Genomic DNA, 10,551 nt, shown 5'->3' with positions numbered 1-10,551 from the left:
GAAACCCACCGACCTACGCTCTCTCCGTCTCCTCTTCTCTTATTCCATCTCACTCCGCTCCCCTCAACTCTCTCTCCCTCTCTCTCTCTCTCTCTCTCTCTCTCTATCTGAAACCCAGAAAAATGTTCACCGAAGGCCTCGACGAAAATGCGATCAAATGGATCAAACAGGTCCCCAAATCCCCAAAGTTCAAAAATTTTCGAAAACCCATGTCACATCTTTGAGCATTCAATTTCCAGTTTTCATTTTTCAATTGAATATTTGCAGGGATCAGAAATTGAAGCGCTAGAACTACAGCAACAATCCCCACAAGCGGTCCGATCGCCTCTTGCCGAGAAACTCACTTCCGACGCTTACCCAATATCGCCACTGCGCTTCGGCACCAACAGCGGCGGCGGCGGTCCCGCTCTACCTCCGCTGAAGTTCCACACTGGCCTGCTCGCGCCTCACAGCTTGGTGGCTCCGTGTCTAAGCAGCGACACCGATAACGACTACGATGACGGCAACGAGAGTGTGGCTTCGGTTTCTGATACGGGTTCGTCTGCCAATTACTTTGAGGAAGAGTCGAAGCCAATGGAGCAGTACTATCAGGAAGAAGAAGAGGACATGTTTGGTTATAGGAATAAGCCAAGCAGTGTGTTGAATAGAGGGTTGTTGAAGGAGGGTCTGAGGGTTGAATTGCCCGGAAATTGCAGAAGATTTACGGATGGTGAAGTGGGTTTCAAGAAGAAATGTGCTCTGAAAACTTCGACACCGGGTGCTGGCAATCAGGTTCTGAAAAGGGCTCAACTTCGAAATTTCAATGTAGGAATTGATGCAAAAAAGTTTATCTTTTTAATATATTGTATGATAATATGGTTTAGGGTTCTTGTTTGTTTAGTAGTTAAGTGTTTGTTTGTAAATTTTTAATCTATGTGTTTGTGGGATTTTTTTGTTGCAGGGCACTGCCCCAAGTGGTGGTGAATGTGGTGTACTTAGAGATTCAGCAGCAGACTTGGGAACTCCGAGTGCGCCTCCGATTTTCGAAATTGGGAGAGACAATTCGGGTAATGAGGATGAAATTCAAGGAGGGCAGGAAGCTTCTGAGGGGCTGAGAGAAAGCAATGCAGCTGAAAATTGGACCTGCCCATCAAGAGGATCAATGGGGTTCGATGGGAGTGTAGAGGGTTTAGCAGATTTGGATAGTGGTTCTTTCAAAGCTTCTCAACTTGGTGAAAGGTATTGAATAAAGAGTGGTTTTGCTCTTCTTGTTTTGGTATTTTATGTGGACTGTGACTTTAATTTGATTCTTAACTTTTTCGTTTCGGGTTTTAAATAGTTCTTACATAATTTGACATTGTCTTCTGTAGAGTGAACAAGAGCATAGCTGGAGAAACAGAAACGAAAGTCCCTTCTTTGCAAGCCAACCAATTAGACCATTCTTATTATAATACCAGGTGCTTCCACAATTGAATTTCATATGAAGGCAGATACTTGTTTACTGTTTCTTTTGATTTAGTGAAGTAAATGCATCAAAGATTCTGCAAACATATTACTTTTATCATTCTAAAGTCCGAGTATCCAATTGAATCATTGCAGTGGTCAATATGCCTGGCAAACCTTGGTTGCACATGAGGCATGCATACGCTTATGCCTACAAGCATGGGCAAGAGGCTGCACTGAGGCACCCGAATTTCTACGTGACGAGTGCCTGGTTCTTCGGAATGCTTTTGGGTTAGCTACATTTTCTTAATCCTAAATATTCAGTTCTTTTGAAGTTTCATGGCTAGTTCTCAGGCTTTGATTGGTCACTGATTTACACTGATTATACAGGCTAAACACATTTTTGTTGCAACCCAGAGGAGCACAGCCACTAGAAGCAAAGACTAGTCGGAATACAGAACAAACTTTTGCTCCGAAAGCAAAGAAGGTGGTTGGAAAGATAAGAGTTGAAGGTATGATCTTATAAATGGATTAAAGTTATTAGTAAGATAGTGAATACTTGATCTTTAAAACTCCTTTACCGAATTTATTTTAGTTTCTTTATTTACAACTGTTTTGGGAGGCCGAAAATATGAAATGTTTACTCAATTATTTCTTACCAGTAATAAAAGGTTTCTATGCCAGCATAATTTTATCCAAGAATTTTAGGTTTATTTTAGACACTAAGCTGATAAAAGTAGGCCACATTGTGTATTTGTATCTTGACGTAGTTTTTGAATGATGGCAGTGAGGAAACTTCGAGTAATACCAAGAAGGAAACTGAAGAGCACATATTCACAGCGAGGTGCAATGTACATACAAGCAGGGGCAGAATACGTCCGTCATGTTTCATCACTAGTAAAAACTGGCATAAATTCTTTAAAGTCATCGTCATTCTCGATTACACCAGAAGGTTTGTGCCATATGAAGAACCCTTTTTTGTTCTCAAATTTAATTTTCTCCAAAGACTTAATATTCAGCCACCATTTAATTTATATATATTACAACCCGAGAAAGTTATTGTTACTGATTAGGATAAGAGATATATCAATGGGTAGCATCTCTTGGTGGATTTTTTGTGACTTATGTCTTGTGTTTTTGATAATGAAATTAATAGGCAATGTGAGTCTTGTGTTTTAATGGATGATTGAAACTTATCTTATTTGTGTGTGCAGAGCCACTTTCATGCATATTCAAACTTAGTAGTGCCTCCAAAGAAACCGAAGTAGAGCCAAGTTCCACAATTTGTTTGCACCCTGGAAGCGGTGATTACCATGTGTTGTAAGTTTCTGTTTTACTTTAATGGAAAGTAGCATGTTTCTAGGCTTTAGTGCTTTTCTGCTTTAATGAAATCAAAAGAAAAAAGTTGAACCCTAAACCCTGGTGTCAATTTAACCCTCATTTGAATGGATATGTTGGTAACTTGTGTTGGTACTTGAAGTTCTGTGGCATAGTCTAATTAATATACCAAAGTGTCGGTCCCCTTCAAGGGACACTGGTTATGACTTGAGAGTTTCATATGATGTTAAATGCGGAAAAGATCTTACATGTCTATGTACTTCCAGTTTTCCAGAGAGTCAAGTGGATGCTCTTTTGGTAGAAGTTCAAGACACGAAAAAATCAGTCCAATGTCGAACTACAATTCCTATTTCATCCTTGAATGACAGCACCGTATGAATCCTTACCCTATCACCCAATGTTGATTTCTTAAGGCAGGGCAATATCTTTCTACCATCCGCATGTTATATGATGTGATTTTTCTTGATTATGCAGAGTGATAAACTTTGTTGGTGGCCATTATACCATGATGATCAAGAATGTATTGGGAAGATTCAGCTCAGCATTGGTAGTGTGATAACAAGTGATGAAGATAATCATATCAAGGTTTCACTTCTTCCATCTCTATTCATCTAAGAAAATCTTGTCACACATTTCATTTCTTCCCTGTTCAGTCTAAGAATTTGGCATTGCTAGGGTTCTCACCTGTTTTTTCACACATTATAGGGTGGACCAGTTGCAGAGACTCTAGCATATGATTTGTTGCTGGAGGCTGCTATGCGGGCACAAAACTTTCACTCCCGGAACCTATGGTTACATGGAACTTGGAAGTGGTTGTTGACCGAGTTTGCAGACTATTATGAAGTTTCCCAGTCATACACAAAGCTCAGGTATGTCGCAAATGTGCAATTTTTCAAATCTAGTAATTAGTGATTCTTTGCTTCTCCTGCAAACCAAAAAAAAAAAAATAATAATAATAAAATAAAAGCTTCGTATGCTCCTCTTTGTGATGGCACGGCATCATATTTTCTTCCCTTTGGTTTCGTTGTAGATATCTGTCGCATGTCATGAATGTGGGAACTCCGACCACAGGTTGCTTAGAGCTTGTGAATGAGTTACTAGTACCTATAATAAAGGCCAGGAGTCAGAAATGTTTGACAAGGCAGGAGGTAGACTTAATACCAAGAATTTTTTTTTTTTTTTTTGAATTTCCCTGTGAAATAAATTTTAACTTCCTTTCGTTTTTAATTGGATTTGATCTTGTCTTCTTGCAGAAAAGTATACTGTTAGACTGTGAAAACCAAATTGAGAGTCTTTTGGCAAATGTTTTCGAAAACTACAAGTCATTAGATGAAGGATCACCCACAGGGTTCAGATCCTCGTTTGGTCCAACCCCAGAGTCTGCAGCTCCAGCTCTAGCTCCTGCTGTACAAGTGTATATGATCCTTCATGATATCCTCACTCTCGATGCCCAGACTATGCTACGCAACTATTTGCAGGTACATGAAAAATGTTAATAATTATTTCCTTATGTTTCCATGAAAGGACTTGTTAAATATATGAATGTTTCAGATGAAGTTGGAAGTCTCTAGTTTTCTTATCCTCAAATATTGATGACCTAACACAAGAGTGTATTCGGTTCCACCATGCAGATTTCAAGTGCTGGTTTATTACTGTCACTAAATTAGAGAGCTTATGACAATTATAAAACACTTGGGAACATGCCCAGTTATGCATACTACAATACACCTGCGAACATTTTAGCTGCTATTTTGTTTTTTTCTTTTTCTAGGGGCAGTGTCTAGATGTAATTTTCCTCTTTAACAACTCAACATACGACCTAAATCAATGACTTCTTGGGTTTGTTTTGCACTTTGTTTTAATTGGAACTTACTCAGGAAAATAGAATTTAAAACCAAATGTATTTTTTAACAGACAGCAGCAAAAAAGAGGTACCGGAAGCATGCTCTAGACACTGATGAGTTTGTGTCAAGTAACTCTGAAGGCTTCCTTATGGACCCCATATCCATCTCGACAGCATATCTGAAAATGGAAAATTTGTGTATGAATATACAAAAGGAAATTCAGGCAGACATCAAAATTCACAACCAGCATGTACTCCCCAGGTACAGGCCTGTGTCTTTTGAACCTAATACTGTGATTCATTGTTCAACATTACACTTGGATTGATATTCTTGAATTTTTGAGTGAAAAATACTGAAATCTGACTTATTTCCAGTTCAATTGACCTCTTGAATATAGCTGCTGCCATTTACAGCACTGAGCTGTGCAGCAGGCTTCGAGCGTTTCTTGCTGCCTTGCCTCCATCTGGTCCACAGCCACATGTAAATGAGCTTTTAATTGCAGTTGCTGACTTCGAAAGAAACCTTGAGTCTTGGAATATCAGGTCTGTGAAAGCGATTTGGACCAAAATCCTTAATAGCATAAATTGAATAAATTTTTGCGGTTTGATTTTGTAGAACGAAGTTTCTGTTGTTTTGTAGAGTGTACTTTAAATAATTTATCATGTCATGTTTTTTTTGCTTCAGTCCAGTGCAGGGCGGTGTTGACTCAAAGAATCTGTTTCACGATTACATAATGGTCTGGGTACAGGATATGCAACTTAACTTACTTGAACGTTGCAGAGCAGAAAAGGTATAACATCACTCCAAGAACTTATTATGTAGCTTACCATGTGTAGTCTATTCTTTGATGCTCTTGCTCACATTAGCGCAAACTTCCACTGAAGGCAATTGTTCAACTTGAGGAATTGCCCATAACTAACGTGATCTGAATAATGATTCAGGTGCCATGGTCTGGCGTGTCAACAAATAATTCCACCTCACCATTTGCTGAGGATATGTACGAAAATATCAGAGAGAACCTTATCCAATACGAGGTGGTACTCAACCGATGGCCTCAATACTCCTTGATTTTGGAACAGGTGAGTTCTCTGCCTCTCTCTCTCTCTCTCTCTCCCCCCTTCAACACCCCCCACAACCCCTCCTCCCCCCCCCCCCCCCCACCCCGGTAGGGGCCCGGGCAGCAATGTCACTCCCTTATCTCATCCCTATAGTATTTATAAACGAGCTTTCAACATTTGTCTAAGCTGTTTTGTGGGCTCTGTGCAGGCTGTTGCTAATGTTGAAAGAGCAATCATAAAAGCACTGGAGAAACAATATAACGATATCTTGACTCCATTGAAAGATGGTATCCAAAAGAGGCTTAATATGCAGGTCCAGAAGCTGACAAGAAGACAATCAGTCGCAATCTACACCGTTCCTAATCAGGTGAGTTCTGCCGTTGCAAAATTTTCCCATACAATGTAATGAAATCAGATGTAGTAACTCTCTCCCTCATGCGCACAGATACATTTGTATGTCGCAATTGCATATGTTAATTTGTTTGTATATCTTATAAATATCTTTTATTTGTCAGCTTGGAACCTTTTTAAACACCATGAAGAGAATTCTTGATGTCCTTCATTGTACATTAGAAGACATCTTAAAGTCATGGGCATCTTTTCTGCCTGTCATGGGTGATAACAAGAAGTCGCTGTTTGGGGAGCAGATGAATGGAATCACGGTTCTCTTGAGAACGAAATACAAAAATTACTTGCAGGCAACTGTAGGGAAGCTTATCAGCAATGTAAAGTCTTTTCTTCTGGTTCAAATACTCGAACTTCTGTCCAACAGGTAAAAATTAGCAACGGTTTCTCATATATGATTGTTTCAGGTGCAAGCTAACCGTAACACAAGGCTGAAAAGGATTCTAGAGGAAACAAAGGAAGAAGATGGAGAGGCTGAGGTCCGCGAAAGAATGCATCCACTGAGTTCGCAGCTTGTAGACTCCATCTCCAACTTGCATGAGGTCTTTACAAGCAAAATATTCATCACAATTTGTCGCGGATTCTGGGATAGAATGGGACAGGTAAATTAGAGTATTTCACACAACAATTAATTTCCAAATCTTCTCAATGCTGACACATTTCGATTATTATGTACTAGATCGTTTTGAAGTTCCTCGAAGGCAGGAAGGAAAATCGAGTTTGGTACAATGGATCTTACTATGCTCTTGGGGTAAGTGGCTTCAGATTGAAACCATAATTAACATAATTAGAGGCAACACGCTGAAGTACCTTCGAATCTCACTTTGTCTGCAGATATTGGACGATACATTTGCTTCCCAGATGCAGCGTTTACAAGGCAATGCACTGCAAGAGAAAGATCTTGAGCCCCCTCGTTCAATAATTGAAGCCCGATCAATTCTCTGCAGAGACACAGAAAATGCTACCGATGCCTCTACCTTCTTCTATGCTTAGCAGGAAGTGTCAGAATGTCTATATTTGTAGCACAAAATGTATAGTGCACAATTCCTATAGTATTCATTCAATCTTATTCATTTTGTAATATAACTTTGCATTAAAATTCTTCATATTAATAAAAGCAATATAATTTTCAGAGTTTCTCTTCAAATTCTGCCTTGTTCTTCATTCCTTTTTAGTTTCTCACTACGTAAATCGAAAAAAATAGAAGGGGATATTCCCGCGATTAACAAAATTATTACCTAAAACAAGTTTACAAGTGTTCCTGCACAATTCAGTCATGTTTGCAGGGCTTCTGTATAGGTGACAGAGAGATGCCGCCGAAGAATATATATAAACTATCATATGAAGGAAAAAGGAGCATAAAGTTGCTATCAAATTCTAGCGGGTAACTTTCTTCTATTTAGTCAATATAGAACGTAGATGAGTAGCATGACCATTGGACAACAAAAACCAATAAACATCCAACCGCATGAACCCCAACAGTAAAACTAGGAAAAGAGAGGAGGATATACATCAAACTGTAGGGAAAGCAAAATTCGTGCAACTGCACTTCGTTGCGGGTGTTGAATTTCGAATTTTGTCTGTCACTCACTCTCAAAAAATGATGACCAGCACGATCATAATCAGGTACTGGTAAACTTCCTTTCCCTTGGATTTGTTGAAGAAGAGCTGCAGCCAACTGTAATGTTGCTTGCAGGCGTTTCTGTGGATCTGTTTCTATTGCTTCATTTGTGCTAGTACTTTGCAGCTGTTGGTTTCCCTGAACTGCTGTTTGGACTGTGTGAGGCGTTGCAGACACAGTTGATACATGCTGTTGCCGCTGCTACAACTGTTGGACTTGACCAAACTGAGACGTTGACAGCTGCAAATTCACCTGATTATTCTGCATACCAAATGTCTGGGATGTCCTTGGAATGTTATCAGACTCATTCATTGTGTTTCTCCGTCTTAAATCTTCTCCGGTAGATGGATTTGGAGTTCTCCCAGGCTGCCTCTGCTGCTGCCCAATAAGAGATGATGGCAATTGTTCAAGTTGCTCTGGTTGCGGGGCAGCAGACAGCATAGATAAAGAACCTGAAGATTGGATTTCCTGCTGCGACGAATTGCGGTTTCGAATACGAGAAATTCCACCTGAAATGCTCAACTGTTGTGCTTCCCCTTGCATGACCCTATGCTCCTGAAAATTAGAATCAGCGACACTATTGGGCATTGGGTTGGTCTATTTCTCGTATCTGTAATTGAGTTGTGTGTGTTGAGTGAAGACCAGTTTGGCCCCAATGCAGGGCTTTCCATATGATGCGGATACTCATGCCTGTTCTCATTGTAAGAATCAGATCCATTTCCAACACCATGAGCTGAACCTGAAAATGGCACCCGTGGAGCTGATGTAAATGAATGAATAGATTCTGAAGGTGTTGATGGCTTTGTCTATGATGTGTCCTGAGGCAATGACAATAATCTCATATCTTTTCTTTCAGGTTCTTGATGAGGGGATCGAAAATTGGAACTAGGATTCTCTAACCTCAAAACAACACCGGAGATGCTGAGTTTCCCTGGTACCTTCAGCACTTTCTCTGAGAAGTCCGATGGGGGCACAAGAAACAAGGTATTCTTGTCATCTAACTTCGCAACGGCTGCTCGTTGCTTTTCCCCAAGATAATGCATAAATTCATTGTAGTATCTAAAATCAGCATCACTTTGAGGGGCAAAGAACACAACCCAAGCACTTGCTGCTTGATAGTAATGCTTCGAAAGCATGTCTAGACCAGTCCTTGCAGTACAATCCAAAAATTCAGGCCTGCAGCAGAACATTGGTGATAATAATGATTTAGATCCAAAACTTTGATAACTATCATTCGTTACAAAATGTTTGAAAATATGTATTTTGTCTTCAGAGCAGTGGAAACTAGTCTATCTAGATTACATCGTGTAATTCTGAATTAGACACACTTGAAGGGAATTGTTATTAACACTCCAAAAATCTCATTCTACACTCCAAACTTTCTATATTAGGAAAGGAAAATACACTTATGAGGAGTGTACAATGAGGAATATCAATAAAGTATAATCAGGAACTGAATTGACAGCGGAATTAGGCAAACCACTCAATAAAATTACAAAAATAATTTGATTGTGTAGTCTGTTAATCAATCAATATTGCTGAATTTCAATAAAATTGGGTCACCTAAGGATAGTCCTTTCCTTACTGGGAAAAAACAACGGAAAACAAAATCCCTTGCAGCTAATGGTTGAATATTTGATACATGAACCAAAATATCATGCAGCCAGAGTCCTGTGAACTCTCAAATGCATAAAAAATAAATTGGAACTCTTCCATTTCTGATAAAACAAAATACACTGCAACTAAGTAATTTGATAAGAGTAAAAAAGTTGATAAAAAATGCATATTGCGCATTTAATAAAAATGGCATGTTACTAACAGACAGGCAACAATCACGACGTTATAGTAATCAGCTACTGTTGGAGATAAAAGACAACAGGCAAAAGGTAAATATAGCCCTTTCACATTCTTGATTTTATTCATTCCACTTTTTTTTTTTTTTTTTTTTTTTTTTTTTTTTTCTACCAGCCAGTGATTCTGTTCAATTAATCATGAAAGTGAGCAGAAAATTTGAGTTACGGAACAAAAAAATTTACTACTTACAAAGTGATGTCAAGGAGTTTGCCCACAGGAAAGCAACGAGCATGACTGACAGGAGTTCCTCCCTTTGCTATAGTCCCTTCCCATTTCCACACGTTGAAAGAAGGCTCATCTGATTCAGGAGTGAACCTTCTCCTATCAACAGGATTTGCTATCTGAGAACCCAAGCTTACCTCAAAATCGTCATAAGATTCTTTCCAGCGGTCACCCCTTTCTCCTAGAGCTAGAGGTAGATTCATTGGTTGATAAGGTAACTGGTTGTAACCAAAAGGCCCACCCTCAAAGTTTCTATTGGAACTGTCAGCTTGGGAAAAATCAGAGTATGACCTAGAAAATCCATGTCTTTCTGGGTTGCAGTCAGATTGGGGATACTCTGGAAGCTCTTTGTTCGAAAGAAAAAACTCTGTCTTCATTTTCTTCGCCCCACGAAAGTAATGAATATCTTCTGGCAAATCCCATGGTTCTTCATAAGGTTGACTTGTCTGACGAAATCTCTGTGAATAATAATGTAAATAAGCATATTTCTCTCCTTTAGGACTACCCTGATGATCATACATATCTTCTGATAGTCGTAGTTCAGACCCCATTTCCCCGTAACTCCTCTGTTCAAACGTATTGCTTTCACCTCTCCATAAATTCCCTTTCCTCTTAAAACCACAGGGATCAGATCAGAATCACCAGCATCAAAATCTGGGAAATACTGAGGGGATCTGATGCTGGGATTCCCTGTGAAGCTCCCAAATTTCGTGTCCTCCCAAAAATACTCAGATGATCCTGAGCGACCATTCACCTGAAACTGTGGGGATGGACTATGGAGGGACAT

The 10,551-nt window shown here is 39.4% G+C and overlaps 2 protein-coding genes across 3 annotated transcripts; one reads left to right on the top strand and one right to left on the bottom strand.

Moving 5' to 3' along the window:
* On the top strand, positions 1–7,214 carry LOC137709119 (uncharacterized). Of its 2 annotated transcripts, none has more exons than XM_068448244.2 (22): positions 1–170; positions 268–804; positions 941–1,218; positions 1,350–1,436; positions 1,579–1,713; positions 1,813–1,934; positions 2,210–2,374; positions 2,637–2,742; positions 3,027–3,132; positions 3,235–3,345; positions 3,466–3,629; positions 3,791–3,908; positions 4,014–4,238; positions 4,675–4,865; positions 4,979–5,146; positions 5,289–5,394; positions 5,546–5,683; positions 5,871–6,029; positions 6,178–6,387; positions 6,475–6,669; positions 6,747–6,818; positions 6,902–7,214. In XM_068448244.2, exons 1-22 carry the CDS (start codon positions 123–125, stop codon positions 7,058–7,060), a joined length of 3,600 nt encoding a protein of 1,199 aa, XP_068304345.2. In that variant the 5' UTR covers positions 1–122; the 3' UTR covers positions 7,061–7,214. The 2 variants fall into 2 exon arrangements, with proteins under 2 accessions (XP_068304345.2, XP_088545283.1); XM_088689157.1 differs by having other exon boundaries at positions 14–170; positions 268–771.
* Positions 7,215–7,889: 675 nt separating this feature from the next.
* LOC137708599 (uncharacterized) lies at positions 7,890–10,551 on the bottom strand. Its single transcript, XM_088688463.1, has 4 exons — positions 10,270–10,551; positions 9,732–10,222; positions 8,627–8,864; positions 7,890–8,243 (listed from the first exon to the last, which is right to left on the bottom strand). The coding sequence occupies exons 1-4, from the start codon at positions 10,549–10,551 to the stop codon at positions 7,890–7,892; spliced, it is 1,365 nt and encodes a 454-aa protein (XP_088544589.1).

The sequence above is a fragment of the Pyrus communis genome, chromosome 17 (assembly GCF_041283825.1).
Source record: "Pyrus communis isolate YQ-2024b chromosome 17, ASM4128382v1, whole genome shotgun sequence".
NCBI classification, from domain to species: Eukaryota; Viridiplantae; Streptophyta; class Magnoliopsida; order Rosales; family Rosaceae; genus Pyrus; species Pyrus communis.
Note: the sequence above shows the minus strand (reverse complement) of the source record. Positions and strands in the feature narration are given on the sequence as shown.